At 36.1% G+C, this 21,101-nt stretch overlaps 1 protein-coding gene across 1 annotated transcript in view; it reads right to left on the bottom strand.

The window, feature by feature from the left end:
- Nucleotides 1-21,101, bottom strand: part of SEC63 (SEC63 homolog, protein translocation regulator) — a 69,727-nt gene that overhangs the window by 11,350 nt on the left and 37,276 nt on the right. The window contains exons 8-18 of the mRNA XM_027551278.1: nt 20,636-20,744; nt 18,362-18,456; nt 18,130-18,262; nt 16,413-16,505; nt 15,512-15,666; nt 12,207-12,354; nt 10,868-10,950; nt 7,861-7,920; nt 7,486-7,659; nt 3,881-4,039; nt 1,410-1,511 (exon numbers count right to left, since the gene is read on the bottom strand). Coding sequence (XP_027407079.1) covers nt 1,410-1,511; nt 3,881-4,039; nt 7,486-7,659; nt 7,861-7,920; nt 10,868-10,950; nt 12,207-12,354; nt 15,512-15,666; nt 16,413-16,505; nt 18,130-18,262; nt 18,362-18,456; nt 20,636-20,744 — 1,311 coding nt within the window. The remainder of the gene's footprint in view (nt 1-1,409; nt 1,512-3,880; nt 4,040-7,485; nt 7,660-7,860; nt 7,921-10,867; nt 10,951-12,206; nt 12,355-15,511; nt 15,667-16,412; nt 16,506-18,129; nt 18,263-18,361; nt 18,457-20,635; nt 20,745-21,101) is intronic.

Genomic DNA, 21,101 nt, shown 5'->3' with positions numbered 1-21,101 from the left:
TTAATAACATTTAAGTCAATTATGAACATAAAACTTTGAGTACTATAAGTGGTGAAAATGAGAAGGTAAACAGGTAGGAAGTTAGGAAAATCCCAAATAAAGTCTATCTGATAAACAGCACTTTGAGATGTTTTACCATGCAGATAAAATTACAAGAAGGCACTTTCACTGCTAAAATGTTCTAAGGGAGTAAATGAATGCTTTGCCTATTAACTAAGCATGGTCTAAAATGAAGCTGTCTATTATAAGGGTACAAATTATGCAGCTTACAGCATCCCATGGTACTTTTAAAACCAATCAATGAATGAAATTTATTCGCTTGATTTCAGGAGCCTTGGTGTTGGCAGACTATACTGCAATGGGCGAAAAGCCCCTAACAGATGGGCTATAGCTCAGGACATGCCAGAAGATCAGCGTGCACAGTAAGATGGAATCCTGGGCTGACTGCTCTCCAAGTCAAAAAACAAAAGTCTGTGCAGAGCCACTCATTTATTAGGAGAGCCAAATTACTAGTAATAGGAACTTGCCTTCAGCAGCCCCCAGCAACTATAGATTGACATTCTAGAGCAGAAAGCATATTTATACATGAAATCACCCGCCAAACACAAGTGGTGAGCAGAAGGTTCTGTGGCAAAGCTGTGAAGCAGTCTGTGGAACTGCTTCCCTGAACTAAAAGGCAATAGTCCTTGACCTCTAGCCACAGAGAACTGTCTGCAAAAGCAGTATGTCAAGATCTCAAATTGATCTCAAATTCATCTGAAAGACAAACAGCCTATCAAAGAGATCGAAAGCTCAACAGGCCACAACCACAAAGTAAACAAGCACAAGGGAACAAAGAACATCGAAATGATCAGCCTGGAGCTTGGGTATCAGCTCTTACTCAACTTAGTGGGTCCCTCAGGCCTGGGCTTGCCTTTTTCCCATGGATCAGGGCAATTATCAGAACAAGTCTAGTGTCTCCAGATGGCCAGTATAGGACCCCCAGAAAAAAATCCATGAGCAGAATTTAAGAACATTTTCATCCTATTCAAAACATGGCAGAAGTAAGAGACAAGTGTGAGACTCACAAAAGCCACACAAAGTCAGAGGCAAAATATGCATTTGTCTGATTAAGACTGCCTGAGCTGCAAATAAGAAATCATCAGTAAGTACAACCCTCAGAAATCCAGGCACAGGAGAGACAGAAGCCCAGGACAACAACAAGGTACTCAAAAAGTTGACAATTCTCCTTTTAAACAACTCATTTACTCAAAGTAATGCATACTGAAATATATGCTTCAAAAATGTGACATATCGAGAAAACACATTCAGCGCATCTGAGTCAGTACACGCTACAGAAAGGATCAAGAGCAACTAAGAAATATCTGACTAGAGGAAGGAAAACACTAGGCTGTGGATGAATAACTCACCTCAGGAAAGTAAAGACTATAGACAGGATGTGTTATCTTTGATTTGGTTTCCAGTAGTGCTCTCTCCTTTCGCTGAATACTTTGTTGTAATTCTTGCCACTCCTAGTAAAGTGAAAATTAGAAATAATGGAAATCAAGCATGTTTTTTTTTTATCATTTTGAAGGGTGTCCATCTTCTTCCAGATGGCATTCCTGACAATGCTAAATACTAGAGTTCAGTCCCACAAATCACTTCCCTGCTCAAAACTTCCAATGCTTCTTTTCATAAATCAAATCTAACCTGTCTAGCATGAACTACACTGCCAATCATGACCTGACCTGAGCCTGTCTCTCCAGTCTCCTGTCACTGCTTTCCTCTCTTCACTTTTTATTCTAGTCATTTCAAACTGCTAGACTTACTTCACTCTTAAACCCTGTTTGGATTTTTGCTTTCTTTTTTCTCTACCTGGCAGATTCCTACTCATTATTTTTTCAGGAGCACCTGGAGCCTAAAGTACGAGCTCCTGGGTCCCACAGACCATCCTCTCAGAGCTGAGTTGATCACACCGGTCTTTGTGCCATCACTGCCCCTTGCACAATGTGCATAGTCTCTTTTGTACTATAATGTTTATTCACTAGTCTGCCTTCCCCTTCAGGCTACTATCATTCAAGAGCAGAAACTGTTTCACATTTGGCTTTGTATTCCTATTAGTATTTGCTATTTGTATAACTGTCAACTGAATGAATGTATTTTTGGTCATCTGAAGAAATCAGTTTATCAAAACCCCAAAGTCACCTCTGCTGCTGCTGCTAAGTCACTTCAGTCGTGTCCGACTCTGTGCGACCCCATAGACGGCAGCCCACCAGGCTTCCCCGTTCCTGGGATTCTCCAGGCAAGAACACTGGAGTGGGTTGCCATTTCCTTCTCCAATGCATGGAAGTGAAAAGTGAAAGTGAAGTCGCTCAGTCATGTCCGACCCTCAGCGACCCCATGGACTGCAGCCTACCAGGCTCCTCCACCCATGGGATTTTCCAGGCAGGAGTACTGGAGTGGGGTGCCAGTGCCTTCTCCGAAGTCACCTCTACTAACCCTAATATAATCACAAAGAAATATGTCAACTTTCTGTCAAAGCAAGAATGTTGTGTTTAGTTGTTCAGTTGTGTTCAACTTTCCTGTGACCCATGGACTGCAGCCTGCCAGGCTCCTCTGTCCATGGGATTCTCCAAGCAGGCATACTGGAATGGGTTGCCGTGCCCTTCTGCAGGGGATCTTCCTAACCCAGAGATCTACTGTGTCTCCTGCACTGCAGAAGGATTCCTACCAACTGAGCCATAATCAGAAAGAAATATGTCAACTCCTTCTCAAAGAAAGGGAGAGGTAATAATTTCTTTGATAGGTTTTAATTTCATGGCAACCAACTTGATTCTCAAAGTACAGAAAACACTCAAGGGCCAGCAACTGCTAAAAACAGACATCCTTATTTTTCTCCCATCCCAAAGGCAAGTACTTTATCTCCTTATACTTTTATCTTTTGCCCTCCCCCGCCCCTTTTTTTTTCCGGCCTCTGCTTTTGCTTCAGAGGCTATTCAGGGAATCTCTTTATAACTCCTAAACCACAGGAGTTATTTTTAGACCATGGCCCAGTCAAGAACAACACAAACATTAAAAAAAAAAAAAAAAATTGGCTGATCAAGTTACAGTTCATCTGCAGTGAGCGTCTATGGGCCATTATTTGTTCACCAAATATTCTTTTCTGAAGCCTTCTCGTAAGTCATGTGCAACTTCATGCCATGCCATGAGATTTTTTCTATTCCCTATACCCTTACCATCTTAATCCCTCAGTGACTTCCCCTTTTCCTCAACGTCTTATATACCTCTTGAAACAAGGTGGCATTCTGTAAATATTAGCTTTTCCCTTAACCAACCTCTTGACGTTAGAGCCCACAGCAATGTTTCTTTACCCTAAACACTGCCTGGAATTTTTGAGAACCTCTTCCAAGTAACTGCTACCTATTTCATAACCCACCTTTCCTTCCTCATATTTCCAGAGTTATCTCCAACACAAAAAATTGCCTTAGGAGAACAAGCTAAGTTCACCTCAGACCCAGGTCTTACTCTAACAATATAAGATTTAAGAAAATTAGGATTTCCAGTCCTTGTCAGAAATAATTTTTCTTCATAATTACAACTACCATCTCTCAAAAACATTGTCTGAAAGTAATGCAACAGTATAAAATATACTAATATTGTTTAAACGGAGAAGGCAATGGCATCCCACTCCAGTACTCTTCTTGCCTGGGAAATCCCATGGACAGAGGAGCCTGGTAGGCTACAGTCCATGGGGTCGCACAGAGTCGGACACGACCGAGGCGACTTAGCAGCAGTACTGTTTAAAACAAGCAAAGAAAGTAAGCAAGCAAAACAAAAACAACAACAAAAACCAAAACTATCATCAGAGGTATAATTCCAGTTATTTAAACCTATGTCTTACTGCTTCATCATCCTTGTTTTGTTTTTCATCTTGCTCTCTATCAGAGTCTCTGTCACTACCATCATCTTTTTCACTCTGAGAGTCTCTATTGGTTTCTTCTTCCTCAGAGTCACTGCCTTTGTCAGAAACTTCTTCTTCATCTTCCTTTACTGCAGCTTCCTAAAAGGAAAAAGCAACCAAAAAAGTTCTGAATGTTTCAGTGAATACATCCTGAGTCCCTGAAACTAATCTATGGTCATTATAATTAAACTGGCTCAAGACTACAATTTCACTATTGATATAGAATTTAAAAAAATTTTTATGAACATTCTTATATATAAATATATGGGAGTCGGGCTGAGGAGCTTTAATGTTTGACTTATTTGCTTATTTGTCAGTTATTTTATTCATTCTTCATAGCTCATGAAACAAAAAAAATTTTTATTTCTATTTGCAAAATATACTATGACAATGGTAAGCTGATTCATTTTTCAAAAACATCAATTATATAACATTTTATACAATATAATGAGAAGTTTATAGGAAAGAACTGCTTTGGGAATTTAATATTATCTTCAATAACTAATAGCATAATGCAGAAAGGAAAGTCAATGTCCCAGACAAAATAGTCCATTTCAAGAAGCAAGAAAAACAACAGCAAGTTAAATGCAAAGAAATCAGAAGCAAATAATACAGATCAGAAATCAATTAAAGAGAAAGCAGATATGAAAAAGGGAAACCCAAACAAGATTAAATGTTGGTTCTTTAAAAAGATTAATAAAATTCATAAATTAGGCAAGACTGATAAAGGAAAAGAGACAATAAAATTACCAACATTAGGAATAAAAGATATATAACTACAGATCCAAAAGACATCAAAAATAAGGATATTATGAGACATCAAAAATAAGGATATTATGAATAACTTTGTCAATAAATTTGACAAGTTTGAGGAAATAGACAAAGTCCTTGAAAAACACAATTTACTAAAACTGATATGAGAAGAAAAGTAGACTATGTTAAAGAAATAGACTCTTTAACTAAATTCTTTTTCAAACTCCAAGCCCAGATGGCTTCTGTATGTACTTCTTTCAAATAAGAAACAAATCCAATCTTACACATCCTTCCAGGAAAAAGAGAGTAATCTCTAACTAATGAGGCCAGCATAAATGTAATCCAAAACCGGGCAACAATAATACAAGAATGACAAACTGATATTCTCTCCTAAAAATAGATACAGGGATCCTAAACAAAGTATCATCAAACCCAGATAAACAGTTTAGACATCATACTCAGTGGTGAAATAATGTATGCTTTTTCCATGAGACCAATAAGACAAGGTGACTGCCATCTTCACTTCAAATCAACTACTGCAAGTTCTGGCTGGTACCAGTAAGGCAAAAAGGATGAAATAGCATAAATATTAAAGTAAAGCTGTTTCCATACCCAGATGGCATGATTGTGTATGTAAAAAATCTTTTTTTTTTTTTCCTGGCTCTTGATTTTATTTATTTATTTATTTTTAATTTTATTTTATTTTTAAACTTTACATAATTGTATTAGTTTTGCCAAATATCAAAATGAATCCGCCACAGGTATACATGTGTTCCCCATCCTGAACCCTCCTCCCTCCTCCCTCCCCATACCATCCCTCTGGGTCGTCCCAGTGCACTAGCCCCAAGCATTCAGTATCGTGCATCGAACCTGGACTGGCATCTCGTTTCATACATGATATTTTACATGTTTCAATGCCATTCTCCCAAATCTTCCCACCCTCTCCCTCTCCCATAGAGTCCATAAGACTGTTCTATACATCAGTGTCTCTTTTGCTGTCTCGTACACAGGGTTATTGTTACCATCTTTCTAAATTCCATATATATGCGTTAGTATACTGTATTGGTGTTTTTCCTTCTGGCTTACTTCACTCTGTATAATAGGCTCCAGTTTCATCCACCTCATTAGAACTGATTCAAATGTATTCTTTTTAATGGCTGAGTAATACTCCATTGTGTATATGTACCACAGCTTTCTTATCCATTCATCTGCTGATGGACATCTAGGTTGCTTCCATGTCCTGGCTATTATAAACAGTGCTGCGATGAACATTGGGGTACACGTGTCTCTTTCCCTTCTGGTTTCCTCAGTGTGTATGCCCAGCAGTGGGATTGCTGGATCATAAGGCAGTTCTATTTCCAGTTTTTTAAGGAATCTCCACACTGTTCTCCATAGTGGCTGTACTAGTTTGCATTCCCACCAACAGTGTAAGAGGGTTCCCTTTTCTCCACACCCTCTCCAGCATTTATTATTTGTAGACTTTTGGATCGCAGCCAAAAAATCTTTTTTTCATATCTGAAAATTGTTACAATTATTGTCAATTCATCAAGAACCCTTGATACAGGGTAAATATTTAGAAGGCAACTGTATTTCTATACACCAGCAATAAACACTGAAGAATAAACTTTTTTTTAATGCTGTTTGCAACAGAACTAGAAAGCATCAAATACACAGGAGTAAATCTAATGAAAGGTGTGTCATTCTCTGCCAAGAGAAATCACAAAACACTGCTGAGAAAAAGGGAGATAATAAAGATAAAGCATAATTGTGAATAAAAACAGCCAATACTGTTAATCTGTGAATTCTCCCCATATTGCACCAAAGATTAAACACAATACCAGTCTAAGTGCCAGCAGCTTTTTTGGGGGTGGAAATTGTCAAAATTATTCTAAAATTTTTAGCTGAAAATGCAAGTGACCTAAAGTAGTCAAGACAATTTTGAAGAAGTAAAATAAGAGTTTGAGGACTTACATTATTCCATTTTAAGACTTCAAGCCACAATATTTAAGACAGTGTGGCACTGGCACAAAAAGAGACAAATAATCAATGGAAAAACGACCACACACAGAAATACCAACTACAGATCCATTACAGTGGCTAAAATAAAAAAGACTGGTAAAACCAAGTACTGGTGAGAATGTAGAACAATTGGACTCATATTTTGCTGGTAGGAACATAATAAGGTACAACTTTAGAAAATGGGCTCTTTCAGCAAGTTAGACATACACCTATTTTATGACCCAGCAATTTTACTAAGAGGCACATATCAAGGAAAAATGGATATCCACAAAATGACATGTATCAAATCATAACACCTTTATTCATAATAGGCAAAAACTAGAAAAACCTGTATGTCTACCAATCACAGGACAAACTGTAGTATATTCATATAATGGAATCTCTCAGTCTCTCTCTCTCTCTCTCTCACATACACACACACACACACACACTTGCTGCTACACATAATACAGAAGAATGTCAAAGACAATGTTGAATGAAAGCTGCCAAATGACTCTATTTACACGCATTTTAAGAATAGGCAAAACTAATTTATGGTAATAACAGCATAGTGGGGAAGGGAGTGGGGGTGGACGGAGGGGTCACTGACTGAGAAGGGTACCAGGGAGCCTTCTAGGGTGCTGGTGGGTTTTATATCTTTATCTGGGTATCATGGGTACATACATTTATAAAACTTCAGGAGCTGTACATATAAGATTTAAACATTTTAGTGTACTTCAGATCTCAACAAAGATGATAATAATGATAGTCTTTACGTAAGATAGTAAACTTACACTCCCAACGACTCCGTTAGCCTGTTTTTGTTTCTGTTGCTTTGGTTGAGATAAGGGCACAGGTGTAGGCTTTTTTTTTAAAGGTTTCTTTTTTTTTGATTTAGCAGTTTTCTTGGGTCCTTTACTCTTCTGTTGCCATCCTCCTTTTGTCTTGTTCTTGTTAGTATCACCCTGCTATAAATCACAACACACATACACACTCAGACATTGTAGCAATAGTTTCATTTGGCAGTCATAGTAAATTTTAGATGGAAATGGCTTAACTAATAAAATGTTTTAGTAAAGTGAATTATTCTCCACAGCAAGATAAACCAATCAGAGGACTAAACAAAAGAGTTCTTTTACCAGAAAAGATAGGTAAACTCAAGTTTTTACCCCATCGTCTGCTGGCTGTTCCTCTGCAGCACAGATGGACTGCTCCTTTTCAAATACTTCCTAGAATAGAGGGAGCAAGAAAAATAAAACCTTTGTTCCACTTATATTTAACTTTCATATAAAACAATCTTTCAATATATATTATCAGTAAGTTTATTTATTTTTGGCTGTGCTGGGTTTCGTTGCTGTGCAGGCTTTCCTCTGGTTGCGGAGAATAGAGGTTACTCTCCAGCTGCAGTGTGCAGGCTTCTTACTGCAGTGGCTTCTCATTGCAGAGCACAGGCTTTAGGGCGTACAGGCTTCAGCAGTTGCGCCACGTGGGCTAAGCAGTCGTGGCTACCAGGCTCTAGAACATAGGCTCAATAGTTGTGGAACACAGAATTAGGTGCTTCACAGAATGTAGGATCTTCCTGGATCTGGCATCGAACCCATCTCCTACACTGGCAGGTGGGTTCTTTACCACTGAGCCATCAGGGAAGCCTTATCAGTAAGTTTATTAACTGCTGACAAACACAGGAGGTGGGGACAAACACATGGCTAGACAGAGGGCTTTTAGCAATTACTAAATGATGTATGTGTGCAAATTTGGCCATCACTAAAGGACACCTTAGAAGTTACCTTCTAAAGTATCTCACATCTGTCTTGAATGTATTTTGAAAAGTACATTCTATTTAAATTTATAAATGCAATGCCTTAAAATATGTAAAATTACTATAAAGTCAGTCATTTCATAATTTAAATTTTTACTTTTATTCTAACAGTAATCAGACATCACTATTTTAAAGTTATGAAAATCTGAATACATTATATTACTCTAACATCAAAACTTTATGAGACCAATATTAGTTTATTATATTAGTTTATTTATGATTGTACGCAATATTGCTATTATAACTGATATAACTTAGATATAACTAAGTGGAACACCAAGAAAATCTACATATCTGAGACATACCCACCTACCCAATAATCCATTCTGAATCAGTACAGACACTATAAATTTAGAATTTGAAATCCAGTAAGAATTCAATGCGACTCTATATAGAACATGATAAGTGAGTTGTTCCATAAACTCCCCAGAATTATTAAAGCTAACAAGTGAAAAATGATGATAACTATTGGGCTCTAAACTGTTGGCCTAATGCAGGGGCCAGCAAACTATGGCCCATTTTTTGCCTTTTTTTTTTTTTTTTTTTTAATTTTATTTTTAAACTTTACAATATTGTATTAGTTTTGCCGAAAATATCGAAATGAATCCGCCACAGGTATACCCGCGTAAACAAACTTTTATTAGAATACAAGCATGCCCATTTGTGAGTTCAGCCATTGCTAGAGAGACTGTATGGCCTGTAAAAATCAAAAATATTAATATTTACTGACTGAACCTTTAGAGAAAAAGTTTGTAATCACCTAGCCTAATTCTATCATCTCTGCTTCATTTCTTCATTTGTTAGCTGAATTCTAATAATTTCTAATTATTCTATTATCTAGAATTTCTAAATTCTAATAATTCTAATAAAAGCTAATTATATTGAAATACAATTGATACTAGAAGATAAATACTTGATTCTTCCCCTTTCTCCAGGCCACGTCTGCTTTTTCTTTACCAATTACCTGAGAAATGTCAACAGCCCAAGGACAACTTTGTGCTCATTTCTCGGGCTGGGAATTCCAAAGCACGTAGGCAGTGTCGAAACCTAACCCTGGCCACCAGCTTAGAGCAGCCTCATCTCCCAGGAGGCACCTCTCATCCAGAGTCCATGATATATACAAATGCTTCCTTTACCACCTGCTACCATAAAATCAGTATCTTTGTTTTGATATGTCCTACTGTGAATCATAGAATGGCTATCCACTCCAGTATTCTTACCTGGAGAATTTCATGGACAGAGGAGGCTGGCAGGCTATATAGTCCATGGGGTTCCAAAGAGTCCAACACAACTGAGCAACTAACACAACAACAACTAAAAATATGCTTTTTCTACCACAGGTTTTAGACATGGGTTTTAAATGCAGCATATTTCCTGCAGATGCCCATAGACCTCAGGGTAGAATAGGCTAAAATCTACCACTGGTTCAATAAAACTGAGCTGAAATACTATATAGTTTACTAAAAAGTAGTTACAACTATACTTGCAACTTGGGAGGTGTGCTTAGCTTGGCAGGTAATATAAATATGTAACAGAAACTGAGAAAAACAAGATGCAGGAAACATACATATGACTAGATTTAATGAAAAGGAATGAGAAAAGTACCAGCATACATATATATGCATGTACATATATGCACTGAAAGGTCCAGACAGTAAACATGAGCATGGAGAAAGATACAAAAGGATTTACACAAGACTGAGTTCTGGTCATCTGGGTCTGATAAGGTGGCTTTCTAAGGAAGCAGGGGTGAAATAAGTGATCCATGTTATCAATATCATTTTAATTCTGTGGGTATTCAGGCATCAGGCTATCTAAAGGGATGAGCTTCAAAAATGATGATCTCAGAGTGGTAGAATTTTAGGTCATTTTAATTTCTTCCCATACTTTTCTGCATTGCCTAAATTTGTTTCCTGGACAGCATAAATTTTTTACATAATTAGGAAAAGAGCTATTTTACTGTACTTTTTAAAATAAAAAATAAAAGGGAGTAAATTCTCTCAAGAACTGATTAAAAAGGAGTAGGTAATGTAAGTTCTCAACAATAATCAATAATCAATCTCTGTATAACATTTTATAGTTTAAGAAAGATACCCAGATTACATTATAATGCTTTATAGGGAGTTAACAAATCATCATTTGAAGAATTCATCTATCTTCCAACTTTGTGTGTGTGAAAACAAATGAGAAAATCTAAAATTAAAATTTCAAAATGGCTAACAATCTGCAAAATTAGATTTGCAAAACTATATAATTTTGATTTTGAAAATGTATAACTTAAAGTGAGAAAATAAACATAAATATCTTAAACTCTCAGATACATAAACTTTCAAAGCATAAAAATACAGACTACTTACTGCCATTGTTTGCCTTGTCAGTTTAACCAGAACTGTAACTAAGGATCCTACTGTGATGTTGTTGCTATCTTCATCATCCAATACTGTAAGACATTAAAAAAAATAAATAAAAATCAAGCTCTACGTCAAGGCAAACAGCAAAACTTTATTTATCCAAATCAATCTGAGACTTTAGTATTTCAAACATATAAAATTTTAAGGCTACTAAATGAAAAATAATTTACTATTTACTCTATATAAATTTCTCCAGAAGATGTCTTCAACAATGTACTCATTTAATCCTTAAATTAGCTCTATGAAGCATTATTATTATTTCTTTAAAGAGACTGAGGTTAAGGAATAAAGTAAAATGCCCAAGGCCACAAAATGGCTATGCTGGCACTGCCAAGTTTCAAGTCCAGATGTTTTAAAATATAGTATATTGAGGATTACCATAGCTTTCTCTCAGTGATAATAAAAGAGGGTTCTGTCACTCTGTTAAATTGTATAAACTTTATACTCACAAGATTTTACCTGTATAATCAAATACCTCCAAACTAGTATTCTAAGCAATGTTAAAAATACTTATTTTTTAAGGCAAGAACTTCAAAATAGTTTATATGAAAAAAGCACCTTAAAGATGTTTTCTGCAATGTTTTTTTGTCTATTTTTTTAAAACACATTTGCTATACACATCCCCAAAAGTCTTAATAATAAAATGAACTTAACTACAAGCCCTTTAAAAACAGGAACGATTCCTAACACATCCTTGCATTCTTGGTCCCACAAGAATATTCTAATAACAGCAACTTAGTAAATGCCAAAGCTCAGAATAATGTCACAATGAAGGAATGGAGCAGAATAATCTCTAATTCTGTCACCATTCTAAAATATTATATTCAGTTGTAAAATGGGAATCATAGGACAATTATGTAAGTAAAAAATAATCTCTCTTTTTCCACTCCAAGCAGACATAAAAATGAAAATAAGTCAAGAAAAACACATGAAATGTGGCACAGAGCGTGGTGATTTTCAAAGCTTAATATGTATAAATAAGTTAGGTTTTTAAAAAAATTAATTTTAGAACTAAGCAGCCATTTTATACTAACAATAGACATATTTCAAATATCTTCCATTACATTTGGAAATCTCTTCCATTATTTGAAAAGTTAAGAGTTGAACTATAGAACAAAAGTGTTCTCAAACCAAAACTACATCTTTCATCACAGCAAATCTGACAGGTAAACTACAATTCTACAGTCTAATTAAAAGTTATGAAGTGAAGTGTTTTGAGAACCTTGAGCCAAATAAACAAGAGCCGGTCCATCAAAAGGGAAACAACAGGAAACCTCTCACTTACCCTGTGACTTTATGTCCATAGTCACATATGGGAAACTTCCAAGGACAGCCATAACCTCTTCATATTTTTCATCTTCAAGGAAATGCAACAGATTGTGACGATCTGATTCTTTTAAACTCACCAAATCCTGGATAGTTTTAATTTTGAACTAAATTTAAAAGGAGACAGAAAATAAATCTTAAAGCCATGAAACTCTTCATAAAAAGAAAATTACTAGTATGTTTACTAAAAATCCAAAAGCTTTTAGAAAAATGTTAAAATTATATACATTTCAAAGTAGAAAATACAACTTTAGTGGCATTTCACAGCCTTTTTCTCCAAGGAAATTTAAATTTAAGAATTTTTTATTACAAAGTTAATACACAGTTATTTTTTAAATTAGAAAAAACTAAAGTTGGAGGAAAAAAATAGTAACATTCATATAGACTCTTGACCCAAACAGGAACTACTGTCATTTAATTTGTTCAGTTTGCAGACCTCTATTTTTAATTTTAATCATAAAAACTGTTGGGGGCCAGAGTGAGGTACTCCGCCCATGGCAAAGGTCATGAGGAAGGAGGCTCGACATACACAAAGGCGGGATCGAGCCTCAGGAGTCCCCCTGGAAATCCTCGAGTGTCTACCCCCATAACCAGAGCCTGCCTACTTTACTACTTTGTGCTCACCTACACCTCTGACTTTACGGGGGGCTGTCCCCCACCACCTCTTTTGGAGAAGGAGTTAACTTAGAGCTCCAGTTTATAATAATTCCTGGGCGTGGTAAGAGTGTTTTAACCTACAAACTCCTCTGAAGGTTCTCTGGCCTGCCTGACAGGCTTGTCCGGCCACATGTGATCGCTCACAGCCTCCCAACCGTGAGAGGCACAAGATGCTTTAAACCTTCTAAAAACAAGTTCCTTAGAAAAGTTAGAAAACTATTAGTATAAGTATAATGGGCTAATTAGAAATTGTGTTGGTGAAGGGTTTTTCATTTGTTGAGCCAATGTTTGTTGCTAAGTCTCCATATCCCCTGCCCTTACACACATTAATGAATATATAGAATTAACCTTTGATATTAATCACGTTAGACCTTAGGCTAAGTAAATTCTTTCCTTAACTAAAACCCACTACACCCTCACCCTGTAGGAATGTAACTTTATTTGGGTGGCGTCTGTTTTGAGAATAATCAGCCCTGGAGAAGTAAGTGTCCTGATTGACTGACCGCTGTCACAAGGAGAGGGTCGTAAATTGTCTGCAGGCCCCCCTGGCCAGAAGATGATGTAACACCCCTAAGACCTCTGTATACATTTGTATGAAGCACCTGACTTTGATAACAGTCAGGACTGCTGACCCCGCGTGACTTTTGCATAACATCTCAGTGTATAAAAGTAGACTATGGAAAATAAAGAATTGGGATCAGTTTCTCGAAATACTGGTCTCCCCATGTCGCTCTCTCTCTCACTCTGGTTGAGTCTCCATCTGGAGCGCGGAACCCACCATGCTTACTAATTATGCCTGGGCTTCTAAGGTCCGACCGGGGAGGCCTCAGTGTCTCCTCTCCTTCGGGAGAACGGAAGGACGCCTGCAGCCTACGTAAGTGGTGCAAACTTCTTGTCTTGAAGTTTTATTGGTCTCCCGCGTAAACCAAGCTACTCAGCCTCTTTTCTCCACTGAATTTTCCTACTGAGCTATCCTTACTCTATTACTCTTTATATCTTTAATTAATATCTAATTGAAGCTATTGTATCCTGATCCTCGCCTATGCCGTCTCTCCTTCGAATACCCTGGATCAGCCGGGGCTGGTCCCCGGCAAAAAACCTTTAAGAATATGAATTTATTTCCAAGTATATAGCTACATGTGTACTCTTTAGGTTTTACTATGCAATATTCTTTTATTTTTTAGAAATTAAGACACTTCCTCCTTGGAAGAAAAGCTATGACCAACCTAGACAGCATACTAAAAAGCAGAGACATTACTTTGCCAACAAAGTCCGTCTAGTCAAAGCTGTGGTTTTTCCAATAGTCATGTATGGATATGAAAGTTGGACCATAAAGAAAGCTGAGTGCCAAAGAACTGATGCTTTTGAACTGTGGTGCTGGAAAAGACTCTTGATAGAGTCCCTTGAACTGCAAGGAGATCAAACCAGTCAATCCTAAAGGAAATCAGTCCTGACTATTTATTGGAAGGACTGATGCTGAAGCTGAAGCTCCAATAACTGGCCACCTGATGCAAAGAACTGACTCACTGGAAAAGACCCTGATGCTGGGAAAGACTGAAGGCAAGAGAAGGTGACGACAGAGGATGAGATGGTTGGATGGCATTACCAACTTGATGGACATGAGTTTGAGCAAGCTCCAGGAGTTGGTGATGGACAGGGAAGCCTGGCGTGCTGCAGTCCATGGGGTCGCAAAGAGTTGGACAGGACAGAGTGACTGAACTGAACTGATGCAATATTCTCATTCTTGTTATTTTCTAAATATAACTGTTACTGCAGTAGTACCAATCCTGGCTAAATGAATACCAAGGAGAAGGTTTTTTAATTTCTGAGTACTTGGTGCCAGTTATTAATTTTTACTTTCACAGATAGGGATTAGATCATAAGGCATGTGAAATGCCTGCTTTTGAATGCTGAAGTTTTCAATTATGACTTTAAATGTGATCAAATTTAAAAGAGCAACACACTTACTTGAGAGAAGAGTGCTCTGTTAAAAATTTCTAATATACATTTATTAGTTCTACCTTACTACTATCAAGTCCAATGTCTATCTTCTGTCCTCTAATATATACAAAGTGGTTTAAAATTATAATTTCATTCCATTTTTTCCTATATTTCCTCAGGTTTTTCATTTATATACATATTTTGCTGTGCCTTAAGATTCATTCTCATAATCTATATACAGACTATAATTTCTAAATAAGAATTATCTTTATATGACCTACTTATATATTGAATGCTTAATTTTTTTGTTCATACTCAACAAACTGCTGCTCAAGCTTTAAACCATTAATGAAATAAATGAAAAGTATACAGTGCATTTTTACACAGTACATTTACTTTTGGCAACATAAAGAACAAAGTGTTAACTGCTAAAATTTTGACCACCCCCAAAGTAGTAAGATCATTTCAGTAGTATTAATAAAATGTTATCAAACAGCTATCTATTCAAGAAAGTGTTAACAGAATCACTTGAGGCATAGTTTTAGAATGCCTGAAACACTGTAAATCTAAGATGTTCATATAACCACTTCTAGAAAAATTTTCATTCATGTTACCTTTAAGTGACATGACAAACGGCTTAAAACTAATATTAAAGTGCCAAATTACCTTTTTATGATTAGAAACTCTTCTAAGATTGTCTTCTTCAATGTGAGGGAGCTGCAAAAGGGGAGACTTAAACTGCTGAAGGCCTTGCACAGCCATCTGGGAAAGCTTCATGCAGTTTTCAAGGGATGCCAAAGTTGGAGCACGAAACTCCCTTTCTTAGAAAGAACAGAAGGAAAAGCAAAAACAGGGCTGGACTATTTATATGTTCAGAGTACACAATTCATAACAAACACAAATCCACGTGAACATCCTTAACACCTCAAATTTTATGATCACAGTGTTGACTTTCCTTTAAAAGTTACTGGATAAGACAGAGAAAATATACAAACTTGATCAAATGTACATTAACCAGCAACAACCATTGATTTTAATAGAAACATTCTTTGTACCACTTCCAAACCAGTAAATCATAAGACGTTTTTGGTATTAAGAACATATTGATGTCATGCCACAAAATTACATCATCCATAACAACAAAACACAACCACTCCCTTCTTTTTTAAGGGTCTCTTTCCATTATAGACCATAAACTCCCTTGTTCTTTTTCCCTTGATGCAAAAAACACATGTCAGATGAATCATCACAGCACATAAAAGAATTATTTCAAACTCATTGTTAACCTAATTCTAAAAATATTCAGAGGAAGAAAAGGATATTTTAAACTTTTGTAAACAAGAAAAAAATAAACAATAAAACAATGAAAAAACTGAATTAAAAACCATAAGTTGTGGTACCTTACATGATAGAAAATACAGGAAAAATAAGAAAAACCATAAGCAAAACTGGGAAAGCCAATTCAACTTAAAGACAGAAATATATTAGGTTCCCATAAATCTTAAAAGTATAATCTGTACTATATGCTTGCGAGAAAAAGTACAACATAATTATGCTTCCTCCTCACCTTCACGGCTCCTGGCCATTATTATTAGCTGGCAGATTACATTAACCATTTCTTGAAGTAGGGCAGGGCATTTTTTCAGCATAAATTGCTGATCTGCAAAACAATAAAACACCTGAAACAAATCATTCTTCTTTTATACAAAAACATTTTTATTACCTGTAGTCCAAGACTAAAGCTAAATTTAAGTTGTCAAACAAATTTTTCATATGACCTCAGAATTTTATAGGCTGAACACAACTGTTTCTCCTCGGCAGCACCACATCAAAAAATCAGTCAGAAAACCCTAGCTCAGATTAAATGTTTTAAAGGCAAACTTTTAATATCATGGTTTTTGGCTTTATAAATTACTCCCTACCTTTTTTTCTGGTAACAGTCTTAAACTTAATCATAACCTCACTAACTGAAGAACTTCAAAAATTTTCTTCTTGTGCATCTAAGTTTCTATAATTATGGATAAGTCCAAAGACTAAGACTGAGAATAGATGTCAACTAAATGGAGAGAGAGGATAGGAGAAGGGGAGAGAGATTCTTTCACTTATACTGCAATAATAGTTAACCACTGAGATCATTCAGTGGGGTTGATAAAACTAAAATAAATTTGTTTCCTCTTCCTTATATAATTGGTAAAAATGGAGATGGCTTCATATCTGTACAGAACATTAGCAACAGAATTACTACTTTGCAACTTCAATAAACAACGCCTTAATAGTGTTCCTTAATTCCATCATACGTAGCCTATGGTACTATCATTAATCACTGAGCATCAACTGACCTTGTTTTCAAAGGCATTTCACTGCATTATTGGCTTAAAGCAGGGGGAGGGTGGGTTGGTTCATTCAGAAAGAAAATTTATTCTCTAAGGATAATAACTTTCTTTTAAAACTTTCAATGGAAATAATACAAGTGAAAAGAGGTGACATTCAAATTCACAATATTCCTGGAGACACCACAGTCCTAATCTAATGCTTTATTTTTTTTAAGTAGAACAGATGGCTTCAAGTACTGATAAAGTTTTAAGTAAAGATTAAACAGACATTTTATTGGTAACTACTGCGGGAGTATGGGGAGAAGGCAATGGCAATCCACTCCAGTACTCTTGCCTGGAAAATCCCCTGGATGGAGGAGTCTGGTGGGCTGCAGTCCATGGGGTCGCTAAGAGTCGGACACGACTGAGCGACTTCATCTTCCCTTTTCATTTTCACGTATTGGAGAAGGAAATGGCAAGCCACTCCAGTGTTCCTGCCTGGAGAATCCCAGGGATGGGGGAGCCTGGTGGGCTGCCGTCTATGGGGTCGCACAGTCGGAAACAACTGAAGCAGCAGCAGCTGGAGTATGGTGGTGGTACTAGTGGTGATAACTGAGATATCTGTTGTGAAATCCATGTTTTCTCCCCGCAAAAAGCTTCAAATTCTTTTTTTTTTTAAGTCATCAGGAATTATTGAATAATCTGCAATTAACTAGACATTTTTCATAGAGTATTCTCTTACCCTGAAATACAACATTTTAACATTTGCCAAATCATTTGACTTTACTAAGACCTTCAAAGTATTTGTGAAAGTAATTATGTATGTAGCATATAGATTTGTTTTTAAAAGGTCCTTGAGTAATTATCTGATTGAGCAAAAAAGAACAGTGACAAAAACACTGCACCATGAGGCCTAATTACATCTATTGCTTTTGTACCACTAAAACCCTACAGACAGTAGAATCAAAATACCTTCTTCAAGAGTCTCAGGAATTTTCATTCTAGCAAGATGAGACAGTAAAAGAACTCTGGCCTTCAGGCTATAAGGACAGGTAAGTGGAGGCTCATTCTTCTTTAAATTAATGCTGCCAATTTCTCTGATGAGCTAGGGAAAAAAAATAATTATTTAAAAAAATGTATACTTAATAAAGCATAAACTTTAATATTTAAATGTTTATCAAAGAATTTGGGAGACAGGCCTAACCTGAGGTATTAAAATATTATCTGTTGGTCTGCTTGTGGCATCTTTATTATACTGAGGATCAAATTCAGAGGCTCCAGCCAAAACCATGATAAGACCTAAAAAAACAAAAGAAATATGAAGAAAAATAAATTTACTGACCCGTAATCATCCTCCCCAAACGATACCAGATTAATCCTAGAGGGAGGCAGTTTTCTAATCACACACAATGCTAAAATCAATATTAACAGGTATAAATTTCTCTCACAACAAAAGAAACATCTCATTTTTAAAAAGTGTTTGTAATATTACCTATCACAAGTAAAGAGAAATACACGTCAAATTAAGGACCCAGAAGCAACTAGGTGCATTAAAATCACCACAAATAGCATTGGTTTCTAGAGGTTATCATGTTTTCCACATAAAATTTCTTTTTAAAAAAGAATCAATTTTTATCGGAGGATAGCTGCTTTACAGTGTTGTGTTAGTTTCTACTGTTTAGCAAAGTGAATTAGCTATACGTACACATATATTCCCTCTTTTCTGGATTTCCTTCCCATTTAGGTCACCACAGAACACTGAGTAGGGTTCCCTGAGCTACACAGCAGCAGCAAGGATTCTATGTGACATTACTAACTGCTTTAAGAGAAAAGGGGGTTCAAAAGGGTTTCAGGTTTCTTCACTTCATGACTCCTCAATGCCATGAGTAATCTAAAATATACTGTAATTTACAAAAATTTTTATTACAGAATCATGGAGGGCTTTGTGGGAACAGTGTTCCTTGAAATACACATGAGTTGAGGTCACATATATTAGTGTTACTTTTCTTAGTCTATACAAGCTCTTTAATGACTGGCACTAGAGTTATCAATCTTCACCTTATGGCAGGAAATGCAAGCAGTGTTCTCACAAAAATCAGGACAGTATAGGAGTTAAGTGCATAAACCCTGAAGCTTTCAAGTCCTAGCTGAATGACCTAAGACAATATTCTTCACTTCTCTATGGGCCTCAATTTCTTCATATGTGCCTCATACACATAAACACAGTAATGTGTGTGAGCTATTACTATTACTACCCTCAAATGTTTGAATGAAATCAACGGTTCCTAAGACAGCTATATAAATGGTGCCAGTCCTAAAACCAATGATAACTAACCAAACAAAATTAAATAAAGCTAAACAAAGCTTTTCTGACAGAATTGTGTAAGGCTAAGTACCACCCTCAGAAATGAAACAGAAATCAAGATCACTGATCCAAAAAACGTATTAAAACTGGTTACAAACAGGAAATATTTTCATAAAGGAGAATGTTTATACATTAATATTTCAACCCAGCACAAAGAAGAGTGTACATGTGCACAAGGGAGAGTAACATTCACTCATTCCTCAGAAATAAAAGACCTGCTCATTCTTCAGAAATACAAAATCAACTCACACAGTCATATAATCCTGGGATTATATGATAAATCTCTTTCTCATTACCAAGAGCTAATCAAATGGGCAAACACAAAATATGACAAAGTCCACTCAGGTTTTGGAACAAAAATGCATCCACCCATGAAGCACAATTTTAAACTTATGTCCTTTTTTTTTTTTAATGTATAAGATTTCAACAGAGCAGTGATTCTGAAAGGTAATATAAAGTATTCCAGGGATAAAATTTACAATGTTAGCTTTATGGGATCAAAGAAAGTATTTAGGATGTTACTTTTTATGTCATAATAAATTCTGAAATAAGCCTCTGGGAATGAAATATTTTGGCAAATTTCTTTAAACACTCCCAGGACCTCTACTTATTTTACGCCATTAGCATGGTATAATGTACTGGCTTGGGAGCCACACTGCTTGAGTTCTATCCCAGCTGTCACTATGTATCCTTGAGCTCAGTTTCTTCATCTATAAAATGTGCTTAAAAACAGCACTTATTTATGGGAGCATACAAAGATTAGATGAGTTAATACATGATAGTGCCTCACAATACTTGGCAACAACAAATACTCAAGAAATGTTAGCTGGAATTACTACAAAATTAGTCCACAAGGAGCTTTACCATAAAATCTCTGAAGGGAAAATGTATACATATACATACAGCTGAGTGAATGAGAATAACAGAGCTACAGATCAAGAAATATGACAAAAGGCATTAGCATCTTCCTCCAGCTTTATGCTCAGCTCAGCTATAATGAACTGAATATCCCTAAAACTATAAAATGGAATTTCTCCAATTGAATACATATACCAATTCCACATAAATGACTCAGAAAATAATTTACTATCACAGTTACTTAAATTTACTTACGTTTCATATCCATATTTCGAGTTTTATAAACAAAGTAGGTATAAATCTGTGTTGTGCGTATTAGAATCTGGTCTCCGCTATAGCGTATTGAGCGATACCACCAAGAGCCCTAAGACACAAAATTAAACAAGGAAAAAACATGAAAACCACAATAAATGTTAACTTTGATGCAGAATGTTTATGGTCAAATTTTCTAAATGTTCATAAACCAATAAAAATATCTGCTCTTTAGAACAAATACCTTTACTATAAATTTCAAATGATTTATCTGGCAAGTATTTATGCTGCATGATGCCTAAATACCAGCCTATCTCATTACATATATATGATTTAAAGATTTAAGTTTCAACTAGAAATTGTTTATAGACAAAACAGGAATGAAACAACCCACTGCTATAAGCAACAAGTTGGTTTCTGACACATGGCATGTCTTCAATAAATGTTTGACAAATAAGTGTAAGAGCAA

This window comes from Bos indicus x Bos taurus, chromosome 9 (genome assembly GCF_003369695.1).
Source record: "Bos indicus x Bos taurus breed Angus x Brahman F1 hybrid chromosome 9, Bos_hybrid_MaternalHap_v2.0, whole genome shotgun sequence".
Lineage (NCBI taxonomy): Eukaryota > Metazoa > Chordata > Mammalia > Artiodactyla > Bovidae > Bos > Bos indicus x Bos taurus.
This window is presented reverse-complemented; position numbering and strand designations above follow the sequence as displayed.